This window comes from Dysidea avara, chromosome 4 (genome assembly GCF_963678975.1).
Source record: "Dysidea avara chromosome 4, odDysAvar1.4, whole genome shotgun sequence".
Taxonomy (NCBI): Eukaryota; Metazoa; Porifera; class Demospongiae; order Dictyoceratida; family Dysideidae; genus Dysidea; species Dysidea avara.
In genome coordinates this window covers 41,121,972-41,142,715 of record NC_089275.1, presented here as the reverse complement: position 1 = coordinate 41,142,715, position 20,744 = coordinate 41,121,972, and the positions used below count along the sequence as shown (strand labels likewise).

Below are 20,744 nucleotides of genomic sequence, written 5' to 3'. Positions count from 1 at the left end.
TTTAACATAATGGTATATATGAATCTTTTTTCTGCAAGCCGCCGTAACTGATACTAAATTGACAAAAGATGGCAGCTCTTCTGAACAGGTTGTTAATGTATAAATAAATTATAAAGTGTATAATTGTGTTGAATATATAGAAAGGGCATCTTCAGGGTACAATACCTGCATATTTTTGTATGCATCTACTACAAATGTGAAAGAATAAACACCAAGCTTTATAAATATTGTTTATCACTATTTTGAACTAATTATTGTCTTCTCATACTTTTCAAGTTTCTTTTTTATTGTTCTGTTTCATCTTAGAATTATAAGGTAGTTGGTTAGTATAGACCATATTTTCTAGTGCATGCTTATATCTATACAGTAGCAACTAGATAGGACATGGTATGTTAGTGCATGTACTTTACTACTATTTTAACTGTTCATATTTGAATTCATCAGTTTAAAGAATTTACTGAAACTATGCCAGAGTTAGCTAAACAGCAGGAACTCAATGAGAGATTGAAGTCAGTAAGGACATTCTCATATTTATACAGTAACAAATACATAATTATATTGGGAATTCTCTAATTTTGACATAGGATTTTAAAATTGCTAAAACTGTTTTTGATGAAGAAGTGTCAGAAGTACAAACTCGACTTCAAATAATGACTACAGAGAGAGACACTTTTAAAAAGGAACTAAGAATTATTCAACAAAAACATAAAGAAGAAATAACAGATTTAGAAAGTGATCAGGTATGTATGCCACATATACACTGTATACATATACTAATTAGGGTCACAACCCATTTAAGTTAGGCTGTGGTATAGCTACACCAGCACCAAATCTTGAGTATAAACCATTTTTTTTTATTATTCACATTACATGCGGGGTGATATATGGGGTTCAACACTACCAAAAAATCACATGTAAGATTCCAATTCTCATTACTTATTTTACAAAGATTCTAGTTTCCAAAACTAGACTCCAGACTCCAAATTACATTAAAATTTACAAAGCTAGCTACACGTACTGTACATGTGCATTATTGTTTTGTAATTTATGTGGTGCTGGGGAAGTTGTTGGATCACTGGTGAGGTCGCAAGTGTGGGCTTAGGTTGCATTATTGCCTGTACAATTGTGTGGAAATATGTATACGCTGCTCATTTTCTTGTGAGCTTCTAAGTGCTTCCATTCGTCTTCTGCAGCCTGTTGAAAGCCATGGTGTAGAGAACACATGAGGTGCATTCCTTTGAAAACCAAGCATATTTAATGGTTTTAGCGGTAGAGGGTTTGAATCCGGGTAGTTCTATGTGTATCTTTTCTTAGAATACATCACCATTTCATTATTGTGTTATTGCACAGGTAGTTCTGTAGTAAATAGTGAGTAGCAGTGGTAACATTGGTATATCATAGGTATCACTTATATGTGCAAAAACCCAACACAACCACACAAGCCTAAACCTCCATTATAAAGCATTGAATACAGTGAGCAAAATATTTGCATAATATTGAAAAAAAATCCATAAATCTTTTAAATGTCTATTTCTTACTGAAGAAAGGGACTAACAATAGAAACCTGGATATCATCTTATTCGCCTAGTGAAGAGAAGTTCATTTTGTTGCAGTATACCTAAGGACATGCAAGTTATAGGCATTTTTTTACATCACATTGAAGCGATCATACGCAATCAATCTTTCTTCACACATTTTGTCCTTGCATGTAGTAAAGAAAGGTGACAAAAGGACAAACTTACCCAGTAACTGATTCCCCTATTCATGGCGAACATGATGATACAATGTTTAACTCTGTACAGTATTCTGTTCATAAGTTACAACCGTTTTAGTAAGTGCCTGTAATTTATTTTCCCTATATTTGCTGTACAAATCAATCTTTTTGTTGTTGCTACTTTGTAGGGCTTTAACTCCCAAAGTTATTGGCATATGAAGCTGAAACTTTGCCAGAGAGTACCCTTGGCTACGTAGATTATAATAAACAGGAATTCAAAAAATGCGTGATTGTTTCAGGTTTTCACAGATCCTGTCACATATTTTGTAAGCCACAGGAATAAAATTATTATAGTGTACACCTGACTTGCACAGATTATACTACAGCCACATTATTGATAAGTATATCTAATCAAAAACAGCCAAGCTGTAAAAAAAGGTGCGGCCCCCAAAAAGGCCATGGTGAAAAAAGATGTGAAATCCAAGGTGGCGGCCAAGAAAATGGCGGTGATGGTAGGTTAATGGTTACATTTTAATAACAACAATTCAGGTGAATTTGGTGCCAAGACCAAGCGGCACAAAATTCACATGAATTGTCGTTATTAAAATGTAACCATTAACCTACCATCACAGCCATTTTCTTGGCCGCCACCTTGGATTTCACATCTTTTTTCACCATTGCCTTTTTGGGGGCCGCACCTTTTTTTACAGCTTGGCTGTTTTTGATTAGATATCACTTCTTTTTGTATTTGTATACTGCAAAGCCGGCCTATGGCTGGCTTTGGGGCTTTTTTAACCCATGTGTTTTTTTTCTTTACTACAGGAAGAGGAAAAGAACTTAAAGAAGAATTTTAGTACTTCAATTATTTTTGATTTTATTAGTAATTATACAAATTATATACATATATTTATTACATGCCCATTATGCCCCACAGGATATTTTTTTGCAGCTGATCTCTCTACTGGGTGACTTGAAATGTAGCTGAACTATATACAGGATGGTTTCTTTGTAGCTGAACTCTCTACAAGGTAACCTCTTCTAGCTGGTCTCTCTACAGGGTATTTTGTTTCTAGCTGAACTCTCTACAGGTGATTTGTTTGCAGCTAAACTCTCTACATGGTGGTGTCTTTGTAGCCGAACTCTCTACATGATGGTTTCTTTGTAGCTGAACTCTCTATAAGGTGACTTCGTCTAGCTGAACTCTCTACAGGGTGATTTTTTTGTAGCTGAACTCTCTGCAGGGTGATTTTTTTGCAGCTGAACTATCTACATGATGGTTTCTTTGTAGCTGAACTCTCTACAAGGTGACTTCGTCCAGCTGATCTCTCTACAGGGTGATTTGTTTCTAGCTGAACTCTCTACAGGTGATTTGTTTGCAGCTAAACTCTCTACATGGTGGTTTCTTTGTAGCTGAACTCCCTACATGATGGTTTCTTTGTAGCTGAACTCTCTACAAGGTAACTTCTTCTCTACAGGGTGATTTGTTGTAGTTGAATTCTCTACAAGGTGCTTTGTATGAGGCTGAACTCTCTACATGGTGGTTTCTTTGTAGCTGAACACTCTACAAGGTGACTTCTTCTAGCTGATCTTTCTACAGGGTGAATTGTTGTAGCTGAACTATCTACAAGGTAACTTCTTCTAGCTGATCTCTATACAGGGTGATTTGTTTGTAGTTGAATTCTGTACAGGTGGTTTCTTTGTAGATGAACGCTTTACAAGGTGACTTCTTCTAGCTGAGCTCTCTACGGGGTAATTTCTTTGTAGCTGAACTCTCTATATGATGGTTTCTTTGTAACTGAACTCTCTACAAGGTAACTTCTTCTAGCTGATCTTTCTACTGGGTGATTTGTTTGCAGCTGAACTCTCTACATGGTGGTTTCTTTGTTGCTGAACTCTCTACAAGGTGAATTCTTCTACCTGATCTCTCTACAGGGTAATTTGTTTGTAACTGAACTCTGTACAAGTGCGTTTTTGTGGGTGATCTCACTGCAGGTTGATTTGTTTGTAGCTGAACTCACTAAAGGGTGATTTTGCTTGTAGCTGAACTCCTTGCATTGTATCTAGTTTCTAGCTGATCTCTCTACAGGGTGATTTGTTTGTAGCTGACCTCTCTACAAGTTGATTTGTGTGTAGCTGATCTCTCTGCAGGTTGATTAATTTGCAGCCGATCTCTCTACAAGGTAATTTGTTTGTAGCTGAACTGTCTATAAAGTGATTTATTTGTAGCTAATCTCTCTGCAGGTTGATTTGTTTTAGCTGAACTCTCTACAAGGTGATTTACTTGTAGCTGAACTCCTTACTTTGTATCTAGTTTGTAGCTGATCTCTCTACAGGGTGATTTGTTTGTAGCTGAACTCCTTACATTGTGTGTAGTTTCTAGCTGATCTCTCTACAGGGTGATTTGTTTGTAGCTGATCTCTATACAAGTTGGTTTGTGTGTAGCTGATCTCTCTGCAGGGTGATTTGTTTGTAGCCGATCTCTCTACAAGGTAATTTGTTTATAGCTGAACTATCTATAAGGTGATTTGTATGTAGCTAATCTCTCTGCAGATTGATTTGTTTTAGCTTATCTCTGTACAGGTTGATTTGTGTGTAACTGATCTCTCTACAAGCTGATTTGTTTGTAGGTGATCACTCTGCAGGTTGATTTGTTTCTAGATGATCTCTCTACAGGTTGATTTGTTTGTTGCTGATCGCTCTAAAGGTTGATTTGTTTGTAGCTGAACTCTATGCAAAATGTTTTGTTTGTAGTTGATCTCTCTACAAGGTGATTTTTGTAGCTGACCTCTCTTCAGGGTGATTTGTTTCTAGCTGATATCTCTACAGGGTGATTTTTTGTAGCTGACCTCTCTTCAGGGTAATTTGTTTCTAGCTGATCGCTCTACAGGTTGGTTTGTTTGTAGCTGAACTCTCTACAGGGTGATTTGCTTGTAGCTGAACTCCTTACATTGTGTCTAGTTTCTAGCTGATCTCTCTGCAGGTTGATTTGTTTGTAGCCGATCTCTCTACAAGGTAATTTGTTTGTAGCTGAACTGTCTATAAGTTGTTTTGTTTGTAATTGATCTCTCTGCTGGTTGATTTGTTTTAGCTGAACTCTCTACAGGGTGATTCGTTTGTAGCTGAACTCCTTACATTGTGTGTAGTTTCTAGCTGATCTTCCTACAGGGTGATTTGTTTGTAGCTGATCTCTCTACAAGTTGATTTGTGTGTAGCTGATCTCTCTGCAGGTTGATTTGTTTGTAGCTGATCTCTCTACAGGTAATCTGTTTGTAGCTGAACTCTCTATAAGGTGATTTGTTTGTAGCTGATCTTTGCAGGTTGATTTGTTTTAGCTGAACTCTCTACAGGGTGATTGCTTGTAGCTGAACTCCTTACATTGTGTCTAGTTTCTAGCTGATGTCTCTACAGGGTGATTTTTTGTAGCTGAACTCTCTACAGGGTGATTTGTTTCTAGCTTATCTCTCTACAGGTAGATTTGTGTTGATTTGTTCATTGCTGATCGCTCTAAAGGGTAATTTGTTTGTAGCTGAACTCTCTCCACAGTGACTTGTGTGTAGCTGAATTCTGTGTAACTGAATTCTCTAGAGAGTGACTTAATTGTAGCTGAATTCTCTACACAGTGCATGACTTGTTTATAACTGAACTTTCTTCAGTGTGACTTGTAATGTTCTGAATTTCTATAGTGATATATTTGCTTAACTCTCCACATGGTGACTGTCTTCTTGCTGAACTGTCTATAAGATTAACTGTTTGCAGCTGAACTCCCTACAGAATAACTTGTGATGTAATAAAATTCTATAATGGAGTAAATAAATTAGCCGAATGATCTATTAGGGTGACTGTTCTATTAGAGTATCTCGATCTCGCATTTGCTACACGGAGTTGGCTTTCGAATCATAACTCAGTGGTTTGTAATCCGATTCTTCTGTACTACTGCAAAGACTTTCTATGAAGATTATTCCAGCTATACACTGATTTTCAGCTCATTGCTCTTAGCGGTTTGCCTAGTAGGCGTAAAAACTAATACTTTTTTATTACCAAAAATCGATCGCGTAATTGTGACACAGGTTGGGTTTTGTGTCATATCTCCGTGGTCTTTATCTTGATTCCTTTCAAACCACCAAAAGGCACTCCTACGATGGTTACTCCATATACATAGCAATTTTCAACTCATTCCATGAAGCGGTTTACCCTGTAGGCGTGACAACAAATCGATCTTGTTTTACGCGAATAATCGGTCATAACTCCTGAACCGTTCATCGGATTTGTACCAAATTTGATGCTAGGATTCGCCTTTGGACTTCCTTTCTGTGTGCCAAATTTCAAGGCGATTGGAGTACGCGTTTGCTTGTTATAGTAATTTTTGCAAGTGTGCGAAAAGACGAAGAAGAAGAAGAAAAAAAAAACGAAGAAAAAAAAAAACTTTGGCAGCTCGTATCTCGGAAATGGCTGGAGCCATTTCCTTCACATTTGGAATGTAGACTCCCTTGGCTGGCGGGCAACTGTATAGCAAATTTGGTTCCAATCAGATAAGTGATCACCGAGATACAAAGGTGTGAAAATGACGTTTTCGTTCTTCCTGTTAATATACTCACGGGTGTGGCGCGCCGGCTTCTTGGGCCGCACGACACACTACCGTGTGTCTTGATATGTATATGTGTCACCAGATCTAGAAAAATCTGACACAATTATGCATTTTTCAAATTCCTGTTTATGAAATATTTGTAATTTACTTAGACAGATGTATGAGTTGATATTTGCACCATCGTGTTTGCCATGAATAGGAAAATTGATTACTGGGTAAAATTTCCTTGTAGCACCTTACTTCATTACATGCAAAGGTGAAATCAGTGAAGAAATATCAATCATGTACTACTGTTTGGACGTGAAGTAAACAAATGCCCATAACTTGAATATCCTTGGGTCTACTACAGTGAAACAATGATTTTCGAGTAGGCAAATAAGATATCCAGGATTTTAGTGTTAGTCCCTGTGTTCGCTAAGAACAAAGCATTTAAAAATTTTATGAAATTTTTTTGTAATATGCAAGTATTTGTCTTCAATGCTTTTCACTGAAAATTTAGGCTTGCACAATTGTGTTGGGTTTTCACAGATCCGGTCACATTAATATATATACTGTATATATGAGTTACTTTTTAAAAGTAACTAGTTACATATTACATATTACTTGCAACTGAACTATTTAGTTACAGTTACATATTACCCATAAAATAAAGTAACTATAATAATATTACATATTATATTACTTTGTGTCCATAGCCTTAAGCTGTCATGTGTGAAACTACCACCTTATCACTTGACATGATTGCATTGTTAGACATTGAGCAAATCTTGGTTATAAGTAAGAAACTGGTGAATAAAGGCATGTCCACACGAATTCAAATCAGGAACCAGATGCAAAACGAATTTAGGCAATCCGTATCGAATCCAAATTGAATGTGTCCACATGCATTATTGCGTAATGCGCATTATTGAATTTACTAGTGTGGTAAACAGATAATTAAACACCGAAAACACTCATTTGCGCCAACCAAGAGAACAATGAGCTTAACGATAGAATGCTCGTAGTGACACTTATAATGTACCGGAAGGATTTCTATGAGTAGAGAACAAAAGACGGCTGATGGTGGTATGAGACCGTTGTTCTTTCAAACTCTAAGGGTTAGCTACGATGATAAAACACTTCTTCGACATGTCCCTGCGCTTTTATTACACCGAGCGCTTCTGTATTTCTACCTTGTGTTGTTTACAAAGGTCACGCACAAACGTGTCAACCCCTCACATGCTAACTAGCACTGCATTATTATGACGTAGCAAATCCCGATTCACAACCAATTCGTATTCAAACCACCTATGGAGGTGGATTCGTGTAATCCACTTTCAATTCGAATCACCTTAATTCGCATTCCGTGTGGACGTGAATAATCCGAATCAATGCGCATTCAATTCACATTATTTTTGTCGTGTGGACATGCCTTAAGCTTCATTCAGTAGGCTTCATTACTTCGTTGTGATTAGGCATTACTTGGTGGATTGCTAACGAGATTAGTAACTTCGTTACTTGTAGTAATAATATTATGTAATATTAGATTCATTACAGTAACTATATTACTTAGGTAATGCGTTACATTTGTATAAGCGTATTTTGTTATATTACTTAGTTACCACAAAAGTAATAATTTTACGTAACGCATTACGCATTACATAAGTAATGCATTACTCCCAACACTGTATATGTGTGTGTGTTTGTGTGTGTGACTGGATCTGCAAAAAGGGGTCTTATATCCTTTCCAAATTGACCACTCATAACTCCTTGAGTTTTTATCCTGTCACCTTCATATTAAACTATGAAATAGTGCTATTTTAAGATTGTAATGTGTCCAAATTTCAGGATGGTACCATAATCACAATTCAAGTTAAGGGTTGCCAATTTGAAAGGCTATAAGACTCCTTTACGCAGATCCAGTCACATATATATGTGACTGGATCTGCAAAAACCCAACACGATCATGCATTTTTCAAATTCCTGTTTACATAATAGTCAAGTGTACCCACTGGCAAAGTTTCAGCCTCATATTCCAATAATTTTGGGAGTTACAGCCCTACAAAGTAGCAGCAACAGAAAAATTGATTTGTAAAGCAAGTATTAGGAAAATGAATTGCAGATGTTAACAAAATGGTTGTAACTTACTAACGGATTGAGGTATGGAGCTAAAATTATCACCATCATGTTCACCGCAAATAGGGGAATCAGTAAGTTTTTCCTTTGAACTCCCACGCTACTGTGGTATATAGATCATTACATTACACGTATTTCTGAATCACTTGCGTGAACAACATTATATCTGTGGATAGGGTGATGACTTGATGTTGATCTGGGAGATGATATTGTACCAAATACAACCAAGCTGTGAAGAAAGGGTGAAGCTCCCAAAAAGCCAGGATGAAAAACAATTTGTATTGTTTTTAATGATCATGTCATTAAACATAACGATTGACATTATCATCATTGCATCCATTTCTTGGTTGCCACCTTTAATTTCACAAATTTTTTCACCTTGGCCTTTTGAGAAAGAGCTGTACCCTTATTTTTACAGCTTGGTTGTTTTAGTATACTGTAGATAATAGTAAACAGAATGGGTTTGGCTCTCACAAAAAAAAAAAACATAATATATTATAATCATAGTCTCATAGGCTTCAAAACATTTCAAAAAAAGGAATCATTTTTGTTATTAGTCCCCAAAGTACACCAGATACTGTGCAACCCATAATAAATTAGCATGTATTTTGTTTCCATACCATGAACTTGTGTTAAACTGGACTATAGAACATGACATGTATATGAGATAGACATTTTTTATATATATTGCATGTACAGGTGACTTACCAATACTATTGTTGTTCATGGGTACATGTATTTGAATTCAACAGTTTGGAAAATTTACTCAAACTATGTCAGAATTAACTAAACAGCAGGAACTCAATGAGAGATTGAAGGCAGTAAGGACAACCCTATCAGTTGAATATCGTGTGTGTGTGTTGTGTGTGTGTGTGTGTGTGACCGACCAGATTTTACAAAACCGATCCAAATCGCACATCAGGCAAATCAAACTAACACCACCAATGGATAGCCACACTATTGTCATTACTAGTTTCTACCCTTAGTACTACTTAAACTACTCGATGCTGGTTTTAACAGACATCTTATCTGGGTGGTGTGGAGAGCTCGAATGGCGGTTTTTGGCCTTGTGGAGGGCCTGGCTTGGCAAGAATCAGTGGTTTACTGGTAGATGGCCTGATAATGTTGGGCAGACATTTTTTCTGTTGATTTTGCTACATACCAGCCACTAAGAAGCCAGCACTGCCCTGTAATCTTGTGTCTGGACTCCAATCGTGGTCCACCTCCATTTTGAAGTCTATCTCTTGCCCACCCCACCACCCTCCACCCCTTTGTGAATACTCGTGATACTACCATGATACTACTTCGCTTGTCCAACTGCTCAGATTTTCTATCTTATTTAACTACAAGTACTGAAAGTGGTTTAAAAGGTAATAGATTGATGCATCTTTAGTGTGAATTTCATATACATTATTGCTATCCTTGGCAAGTTATGCTGACTTGAATTTTTTAAAACCGTTTCCCATGTGCAATTTGGCTCATTTTTCCAAAATCCAGTTACATATTTGGGCACTTTCATAGGAAATTGAGATTGCTAAAAATAGTCATGATGAAGAAATATCAGCAGTACAAACTCAACTTCAAATAGTGAGTACAGAGAGAGACACTTTGAAAAAGAAACTGACCATTTATCAAAGATATCGAGAGAGAAAAGCTTCTCAAGAAGACGATCAGGTAATTTGCCACATATATGTTGTAAGTATGAGCATACTATGCAATCCAGCTAAGTTGCAAAATTTTTATACATAGTATGGTGAGTATTTATGTACACAACATCCCATTACCTAACATACAGAGCAATACAAATTGGGCCTATATCAAGGTGCAAAGATTGTATATACTTGCATAAAAGACTGCCATCCATTTTTGATATATGCAGGAAAATATTAAAAGTGACATTCTAGTTTCCTATGTTGCAGGGCTGGCCTTAGATAATATGCTGCTGCTGCTTCCAAGGTACACTGTAGACTTCAGACTATTATGCTCATAAGAAATGGACATTATGCATTTGAGCAGTGCTTAAATCTCACCTATTAATCACATGAGGATTGCTCATTATTCCAAAATTATGCCAGCCCCTTTTTCTCATTAGTATCCATTGTCTACTCTATTATCAATTTGTATTAATGTTTCAGCTTTACTATTGTTATAACTGGTTGCTCTACTAAAGTATATTTTTATCGTTCCACCTGACTGTTTTATTAGAATATTTTAATAGAGATTTTCAGCCCATCAAATTTTCATGTATATTTTTGCTAATCAAATTTCACACTTTCAGCAAACTTTTGATGAGCTACTGTTATATTATATCTAATCAAAAACAGCCAAGCTGTAAAAAAAGGTGCGGCCCCCAAATAGGCCATGGTGAAAAAAGATGTGAAATCCAAGGTGGCGGCCACGAAATGGCTGTGATGGTAGGTTAATGGTTACATGTTAATAACAACAATTCAGGTGAATTTGGTGCCAAGACCAAGCGGCACAAAATTCACCTGAATTGTCGTTATTAAAATGTAACCATTAACCTACCATCACAGCCATTTCTTGGCCGCCACTTTGGATTTCACATCTTTTTTCACCATGGCCTTTTTGGGGGCCGCACCTTTTTTTACAGCTTAGCTGTTTTTGATTAGATATCACTTCTTTTTGTATTTGTATACTGCAAAGCCGGCCTATGGCTGGCTTTGGGGCTTTTTTAACCCATGTGTTTTTTTCTTTACTACAGGAAGAAGAAAAGAACTTAAAGAAGAATTTTAGTACTTCAATTATTTTTGATTTTATTAGTAATTATACAAATTATATACATATATTTATTACATGCCCATTATTCCCCACAGGATAATTTTTTGCAGCTGATCTCTCTACTGGGTGACTTGAAATGTAGCTGAACTATATACAGGATGGTTTCTTTGTAACTGAACTCTCTACAAGGTAACCTCTTCTAGCTGGTCTCTATACAGGGTATTTTGTTTCTAGCTGAACTCTCTACAGGTGATTTGTTTGCAGCTAAACTCTCTACATGGTGGTGTCTTTGTAGCCGAACTCTCTACATGATGGTTTCTTTGTAGCTGAACTCTCTATAAGGTGACTTCGTCTAGCTGAACTCTCTACAGGGTGATTTTTTTTGTAGCTGAACTCTCTGCAGGGTGATTTGTTTGCAGCTGATCTCTCTACATGATGGTTTCTTTGTAGCTGAACTCCCTACATGATGGTTTCTTTGTAGCTGAACTCTCTACAAGGTGACTTCTTCTCTACAGGGTGATTTGTTGTAGTTGAATTCTCTACAAGGTGGTTTGTTTGAGGCTGAACTCTCTACATGGCGGTTTCTTTGTAGCTGAACTCTCTACAAGGTGACTTCGTCCAGCTGATCTCTCTGCGGGGTAATTTGTTTCTAGCTGAACTCTCTACAGGTGATTTGTTTGCAGCTAAACTCTCTACATGGTGGTTTCTTTGTAGCTGAACTCCCTACATGATGGTTTCTTTGTAGCTGAACTCTCTACAAGGTAACTTCTTCTCTACAGGGTGATTTGTTGTAGTTGAATTCTCTACAAGGTGGTTTGTATGAGGCTGAACTCTCTACATGGCGGTTTCTTTGTAGCTGAACTCTCTACAGAGTGATTTGTTTGCAGCTGAACTCTCTACAAGATGGTTTCTTTGTAACTGAACACTCTACAAGGTGACTTCTTCTAGCTGATCTTTCTACAGGGTGAATTGTTGTAGCTGAACTATCTACAAGGTAACTTCTTCTAGCTGATCTCTATACAGGGTGATTTGTTTGTAGTTGAATTCTGTACAGGTGGTTTCTTTGTAGCTGAACTCTGTACATGATGATTTCTTTGTAGCTGAACTCTTAAGGTGACTTCTTCTAGCTGAACTCTCTACGGGGTAATTTCTTTGTAGCTGAACTCTCTATATGATGGTTTCTTTGTAACTGAGCTCTCTACAAGGTAACTTCTTCTAGCTGATCTTTCTACTGGGTGATTTGTTTGCAGCTGAACTCTCTACATGGTGGTTTCTTTGTTGCTGAACTCTCTACAAGGTGAATTCTTCTACCTGATCTCTCTACAGGGTGATTTGTTTGTAACTGAACTCTGTACAAGTGCGTTTTTGTGGGTGATCTCACTGCAGGTTGATTTGTTTGTAGCTGAACTCACTAAAGGGTGATTTTGCTTGTAGCTGAACTCCTTGCATTGTATCTAGTTTCTAGCTGATCTCTCTACAGGGTGATTTGTTTGTAGCTGATCTCTCTACAGGGTGATTTGTTTGTAGCTGATCTCTCTACAAGTTGATTTGTGTGTAGCTGATCTCTCTGCTGGTTGATTAATTTGCAGTCGATCTCTCTACAAGGTAATTTGTTTGTAGCTGAACTGTCTATAAAGTGATTTATTTGTAGCTGATCTCTCTGCAGGTTGATTTGTTGTAGCTGAACTCTCTACAGGGTGATTTACTTGTAGCTGAACTCCTTACATTGTGTCTAGTTTCTAGCTGATCTCTCTACAGGGTGATTTGTTTGTAACTGATCTCTCTACAGGTTGATTTGTGTGTAGCTGATCTTTCTACTGGTTGATTTGTTTGTAGCCGATCTCTCTACAGGGTAATTTGTTTGTAGCTGAACTCTGTACAAGGTGCTTTTTTGTAGGTGATCTCACTGCAGGTTGATTTGTTTGTAGCTGAACTCACTAAAGGGTGATTTGCTTGTAGCTGAACTCCTTACATTGTGTCTAGTTTCTAGCTGATCTCTCTACAAGGTGATTTGTTTGTAGCTGAACTCTCTATAAGGTGATTTGTTTGCAGCTGAACTCTCTACATGGTGGTTTCTTTGTTGCTGAACTCTCTACAGGGTGTTTTGCTTGTAGCTGAACTCTCTACAGGGTGATTTGTTTCTAGCTTATCTCTCTACAGGTTGATTTGTGTGTAACTGATCTCTCTACAAGCTGATTTGTTTGTAGCTGAATTCTCTGCAAAGTGTTTTGTTTGTAGCTGACCTCTCTTCAGGGTGCTTTGTTTCTAGCTGATTGCTCTGCAGGTTGATTTGCTTGTAGATGAACTCTCTACAGGGTAACTTGCTTGTAGCTGTACTCCTTACTTTGTGTCTAGTTTGTAGCTGATCTCTCTACAGGGTGATTTGTTTGTAGCTGAACTCCTTACATTGTGGCTAGTTTCTAGCTGATCTCTCTACAGGGTGATTTGTTTGTAGCTGATCTCTATACAAGTTGATTTGTGTGTAGCTGATCTCTCTGCAGGGTGATTTGTTTGTAGCCGATCTCTCCACAAGGTAATTTGTTTGTAGCTGAACTATCTATAAGGTGATTTGTATGTAGCTAATCTCTCTGCAGATTGATTTGTTTTAGCTGAACTCTGATTTGTTTTAGCTTATCTCTGTACAGGTTGATTTGTGTGTAACTGATCTCTCTACAAGCTGATTTGTTTGTAACTCATCACTCTGCAGGTTGATTTGTTTCTAGATGATCTCTCTACAGGTTGATTTGTTTGTAGCTGAACTCTCTGCAAAATGTTTTGTTTGTAGTTGATCTCTCTACAAGGTGATTTTTTGTAGCTGACCTCTCTTCAGGGTGATTTGTTTCTAGCTGATATCTCTACAGGGTGATTTTTTGTAGCTGACCTCTCTTCAGGGTGATTTGTTTCTAGCTGATCGTTCTACAGGTTGGTTTGTTTGTAGCTGAACTCTCTACACGGTGATTTGCTTGTAGCTGAACTCCTTACATTGTGTCTAGTTTCTAGCTGATCTCTCTACAGGGTGATTTGTTTGTAGCTGATCTCTCTACAAGTTGAATTGTGTGTAGCTGATCTCTCTGCAGGTTGATTTGTTTGTAGCCAATCTCTCTACAAGGTAATTTGTTTGTAGCTGAACTGTCTATAAGGTGATTTGTTTGTAGCTGATCTCTCTGCAGGTTGATTTGTTTTAGCTGAACTCTCTACAGGTTGATTTGTTTGTAGCTGAACTCCTTACATTGTGTGTAGTTTCTAGCTGATCTCTCTACAGGGTGATTTGTTTGTAGCTGATCTCTCTACAGGTTGATTTGTGTGTAGCTGATCTCTCTGCAGGTTGATTTGTTTGTAGCCGATCTCTCTACAGATAATCTGTTTGTAGCTGAACTCTCTATAAGGTGATTTGTTTGTAGCTGATCTCTCTGCAGGTTGATTTGTTTTAGCTGAACTCTCTACAGGGTGATTGCTTGTAGCTGAACTCCTTACATTGTGTCTAGTTTCTAGCTGATGTCTCTACAGGGTGATTTTTTGTAGCTGAACTCTCTTCAGGGTGATTTGTTTCTAGCTGATCTCTCTATAGGTAGATTTGTGTTGATTTGTTCATTGCTGATCGCTCTAAAGGTTGATTTGTTGCAGCTGAACACCCTGCAAAGTGTTTTGTTTGTAGCTGATCACTCTAAAAGGTAATTTGTTTGTAGCTGAACTCTCTCCACAGTGACTTGTGTGTAGCTGAATTCTGTGTAACTGAATTCTCTAGAGAGTGACTTAATTGTAGCTGAATTCTCTACACAGTGCATGACTTGTTTATAACTGAACTTTCTTCAGTGTGACTTGTAATGTTCTGAATCTCTATAGTGATATATTTGCTTAACTCTCCACATGGTGACTGTCTTCTTGCTGATCTGTCTATAAGATTAACTGTTTGCAGCTGAACTCCCTACAGAATAACTTGTGATGTAATAAAATTCTATAATGGAGTAAATAAATTAGCTGAATGCTCTATCTATTAGGGTGACTGTTCTATTAGAGTATCTCGATCTCGCATTTGCTACACGGAGTTGGCTTTCGAATCATAACTCAGTGGTTTGTAATCCGATTCTTCTGTACTATTGCAAGGACTTTCAATGAAAATTATTCCAGCTATACACCGATTTTCAGCTCATTGCTCTTAGTGGTTTGCCTAATAGGCGTGAAAACTAATACTTTTTTATTCATAAAAATTGATCGCGTAATTGTGACACAGGTTGGGTTTTGTGTCATATCTCCGTGGTCTTTATCTTGATTCCTTTCAAACCACCAAAAGGCACTCCTACGATGGTTACTCCATCTACATAGCAATTTTCAACTCATTCCATGAAGCGGTTTACCCTGTAGGCGTGACAACAAATCAATCTTGTTTTACGCGAATAATCGGTCATAACTCCTGAACCATTCATCGGATTTGTACCAAATTTGATGCTAGGATTCGCCTTTGGACTCCCTTTCTGTGTGCCAAATTTCAAGGCGATTGGAGTACGCGTTTGCTTGTTATAGCAATTTTTGCAAGTGTGCGAAAAGACGAAGAAGAAGAAGAAAAAAACCAAACTTTGGCAGCTCGTATCTCGGAAATGGCTGGAGCGATTTCCTTCAAATTTGGAATGTAGACTCCCTTGGCTGGCGGACAACTGTGTAGCAAATTTGGTTCCAATCAGATAAGTGATCACCGAGATACAAAGGTGTGAAAATGACGTTTTCGTTCTTCCTGTCAATATACTCACGGGTGTGGCGCGCCGGCTTCTTGGGCCGCACGACACACTACCGTGTGTCTTGATAGTAACCAAAGCTTTGTATGTCATAATGCTCTTTACTGAATTCAATTTCACCCAGTATTTATTTAAATATGTGGAATCAAAGTTAAAGAAATAGAATTCCCAATAGGGAACCATTGTATGGAGAATTCTATGAGAGTTTACGACACCACTCCTATTCAAAAGTTATCAAGTTTTGCATAGTTTCTGTGGCAGGTGAGGATGAAAGAAGCAAAGTGGATATGCTGAGTTTAAATTTGTAATTTGTTTGTTTGGTAAAAATACATCTTGCGGTGGTTCACAAGAAAATACACCTTGAAAAAGGTATACCATCATCTAGGACTGTTCAGAATCCTGCGTTACAACTACAGTGGAACCTCAGTTATCCGGACCCCACTTATCCGGATTCTCGGTTAACTGAACCACGAAAATAACTGCTCTACAGGGGCGGATCCAGGAGCTGGCAAGGGGAGGGGCACAAGCAGGCCAAGTTGTAGGCAGTTGGGGAGAGCCAGATTCTCTAGTTCAGTGCTGCATTTTTGAAGCAGCAAATGATCTCCTCTTAGTAGTGTCCCACTGTTGTTTTTGCCACTTTTGGTCTTTTCAGATGGTTGTGAAGTTTTAAAAACTGTTTAAAGGCTCTGAATGTCTTAAAACAGCAACACGATAATTGTTTTTTAGAGGCGCTTAGTACGCACGAATGTGCTGGGTAACAATTTCAGAGTTATTTTGACTGGTTCGCTTTGGTTTCAAGTGAATTTGTAATAAATGCTAATAAAATGTGCTTACTTTCATGAGTTTATGAACTGATCTTAGTCTGACATTAAGTTTAGTAGCTAGCTATTTTAATCAGAACTATATGCCTGGCTCCTCACAAGGTGAGGGGAGGGGGGCATTTGCCCCAAATGCCCCATCCTGGATCCGCCATTGCTCTATTAGAGTAGTGACTGTTCTATTAGGGTAGTTGAAAATACTGACATTTTCAAAAATTTTCTTCATGCTATTTTAAGGTTATTTATACACAGTTTCAGAGATACAGACTTTTCAGACTTATGGACCACCTCTGGTCCCAAGGGGTTCGGATAACTGAGGTTCCACTGTACAACCATCCTGGCATTCAAGACATCCATCACCATCAATGCAAATGTAGTTTGAAAGTGAGCAGTGTGTTATGTTGGGTGAAATTACTTTATAGCATGCAAGGTCATGCCTAACTTCTAAGAAAATATTTTTAGCATGTAATACAAATGTTGTAAGGCTTTACAACCACCTGTTGAGATATACTGATGTACCTACTCCTGTTATTGTCAATTTATTGTGGCTACAACTACTATTTTTGGTTATAGACAGTTTATTATTGCTCTTGATTATGTATAGCGATGTAGTCATAAATATTTTAATATACCACATTAGCTTGGACGTTCAAAGGTGCCGCTCAGGGTTTAACTCACATATTGCCCAGGAAATATCATGGGAAAGTGGTTTGCCAATGACTTTGGTGCCCAAGAACGATACGCTTGACTCGTTATATTGAGTGACATAGAGCTTTGTATTGTGGGACTCATTTTTGTAGTGGTTGCTAAGCTGAGTATATTTGATAAGATAGACTAGTTGGCTGTTAGTAAAGGATAGTGAAGGCACTAAATAACTGTTTGGGTGATCGCTGATGCATATTTCTACCCACCGCGTATCAGCCTTTGAACAGACCACAGAATGGCAAAACTACTATTGCTACACTGAAATATGTTAGTAACTTACAGTCCTAAATACTTAACTTAATATAATAACTTACTTACTGTCCCAATAGCGAAGTTAGTTGGCTTAACTTTGTACAAAAATGATAACAATATAAACTCCATCCCACAATCGCAAGTTTTCTAACATTGCGTGTTGAAGCATAGTTACGTATTAATGACATTTTAACATAGGGATAACGTTCTGATGGCTATTAGCCCACGCTATTAAAACCACAATCAATCTTCAGATGCTACTGTATGGAAATGCAGCCTTACAATAATAATATTGAACATTACTGATTGTATATGTTGCAATATGATCGCCATGTTTTATAAAGTAATTGTTAGCTGTGACCTGTAATGCCAAAGTTTACTCTGTTATGCAATATCACTTGTTAATTATCTCTGAAATTTATGACACTTTGGACATTGTGCTTGGTGCCGCATAATGTATAGGAAAGCTCTGAAAATGTCGTACTCAAAAATCACTGCTCTACCAACTTTTTAACATGTATCTCTTGATAGGAACCATTGATTGAGGTGGAGTTTGCAAAGATACCACAACATTTTCCATACCAAAGAATTTAAGGAATGTAAATTTTTTGATTTGGTTGAAAATCCCTAGTTTTAAGTAGACAACTGTTTGATTTTGATTGTTTTATAAAGGTAGCTCAATCTTTTTAGCAACTAACAGATTTTGTATGCCATAAGCTTCATTTATGTTTACTAAAAAATAATATTAATAAACAATGCCCAATTCCCAATAATTGCAGGTAAAACCTTTAAAATTAAACAGTGCTTAGTCCACTCACTTTGTTAATCCATAGTGTGTTAAACCGAAATGGTAAGTCCTTAAAGAATTGAAAGCATTCTTAAAGAACAGTTGTAGCTACTCTAGTAGAACTGTCAGTCACTCTGCTGATCACAGTGCTATGAGAAATAGCTATAACATATAAATAAACCCACAAAGTTAAAATCCTTAACTCAGGATTTGTCGCTATCAACAATGGTTGTACAGTAATCTTTGTTGTTCAAGTACTGTATTTGGTAAGAGGACACAAATACACAGCTACCAATGCTGTACTATTGTGCATTCGCACTTACTGAGAAATGTAACTGCTGATTTATGACAGGTTAGATGTAATAGCTTTTCAGAGTGCTTTTGTACAGTGTCTTCTATCACTGTGCATATTCTTTTCTATTTGCGGGGCTACGTAATGAACATAATTAATGGCTGAAGATGATGCAAAGCCAGTCAATCTAAGAAGTGATGAAACTTTTGAATACGTATATATATATATATACCTTTAATGGTATCTTTGAACTGTACTTTTCACAGAAATTGCAATGTATTTGCACAAGTGATTCGCCAGTTGCAATGATTTAAATAAGTCTCGGTCACCAACTTTGAAAGGAACTACAAATAATGTAAAATAGTGGGCGCCCACATTATATTAACAAAGGCGCATGACAAGATATTGTGGCACTTTATGCTTATATAGAAGTAAACAATTTCTTTACTTGTGTTGTGAAACATTGCAAACTTATCCTAGAAGTGTCACTGATGTTGTGTGGTGGATCTGTTCTAAAAAGGAACATTTTTTGTGACAGACTGTTTGACTGGAGCAGTGATGAGGGCTAATAATTTAGGCAGCATGATCTTCAAGCCTGGAGTATATGTATCGTAGTGTTCCAGAAATTATGTTCTATGTGTATTCTTTCTTTAAACAATTACAAGTGTGTACGATGAGGAAGAAGCTTCAGAATGGGGAAATTACACAACAAAAACCCTACCAATAACATGAAGCTGAACCTGGACTTGGTAATAGCAGCTGTGTGTATTCTTTAGCTAGTACTTTCTGTAAGCAACTGTTAAACACAAATTATTATATGGTTGAGTGCAAAGAACAGTTTTGGCATGAAAGGAGTATCGTCTGCATGTACAGACCTAGGTGTGCCCTTGCGAGCTTCTCCTTATAGATCACCCATAACAACTATAATTGTTATTAATGTTGTTCACTTATTAACACTCACCTTTGTTCCTTCCTTTTATCTTGGTGCTTCACCTGCTAAGTGTTGCAGGCTACCCACTATCGACTGATGGTGGGGTGGTTTGGTGAGTGCCTGAGGTCTCGGCTGCCTTGGGTGCAACTTAAAATACACTGCTAGTTTGTTCTTAATTTTTTAAGCAGGCCAAATTTATAAAGTGTGGAATGATATTTGAATGACAGATACTTGGGTAAGCAGGGAAGAATTTGGATTAAGAATACCTTCCCAGTCTTCCAAATTCTTCCAATGCCGGCCATAGAGAGGGGGAACGCGGGCAGCGGAGACCTCTCACCCAAAGGATCTGGAATATTATGTACCAAATTAGTTTGTTTAAACTGCGATAAATAACATGTGGGTATGATTGACAAGTAATAATAAAATTAATTACAGCAACATATCAAACTGTATTACTGATATACATAATAATGCAGTAAAGGTGCCAAGTTATCAAGTAATTACCTCTGAAGCCTATCTAATGTTTACAAGCATGGTAGAATAGCTGTTACTTGTTTGTATTTTTACATGATGGTGTGACCAGTTGCTGGGAGAACCTGGCTAACTCATGTGGTGGCATCCTTATATATCGTTGGTAGGCGTCACTTTTCCAGCGGCCCAGCATCTTATTGCACCAGTCTGGAATGTCTACTTGAGCTGCCGATGTAGCTGCACCAATGCGAAAGCTGTGCGTGTTGTAGCTGCATGTCTGCAGTCGGAGTTTGGTAAGCACAACATCCAATGAAGTCCTGAGGGCTTGGCGGGTTAGCCCTTGTCCTTTTTTGGTGAGGAGCAATGGTCCTGGCTGGTTGCCCCTTAACGCTAGGTATGGTAGAATACCGGCGACTGGGCAGACTGGGTGATTGGTTGCCCCAAGCTATAGTGTCATTCCCTTCCGAAAGGGGTCAGTCTTCGACTGCTTAATGGATACTGCAATTATACGTGGATGGTCCCTATTATCAAGGGAGATATCAGCTAGTGAAAGGTGAGTCCCTGGGTCATAGGTACCCTGGCAGGGGACTGTGATCTCGCTGACC

At 37.7% G+C, this 20,744-nt stretch overlaps 2 protein-coding genes across 2 annotated transcripts in view; both read left to right on the top strand.

Annotated features, from left to right (window-relative positions):
• The window catches only part of LOC136252145 (ubiquitin-like modifier-activating enzyme 1), a 571,137-nt gene that overhangs the window by 114,089 nt on the left and 436,304 nt on the right, over positions 1 to 20,744 (top strand). The window lies entirely within an intron of this gene.
• Positions 1 to 20,744, top strand: part of LOC136252737 (protein NLRC5-like) — an 84,224-nt gene that overhangs the window by 8,137 nt on the left and 55,343 nt on the right. Inside the window, exons 4-8 of the mRNA XM_066045305.1 lie at positions 39 to 88; positions 445 to 513; positions 585 to 740; positions 9,167 to 9,235; positions 9,936 to 10,088. Coding sequence (XP_065901377.1) covers positions 39 to 88; positions 445 to 513; positions 585 to 740; positions 9,167 to 9,235; positions 9,936 to 10,088 — 497 coding nt within the window. The remainder of the gene's footprint in view (positions 1 to 38; positions 89 to 444; positions 514 to 584; positions 741 to 9,166; positions 9,236 to 9,935; positions 10,089 to 20,744) is intronic.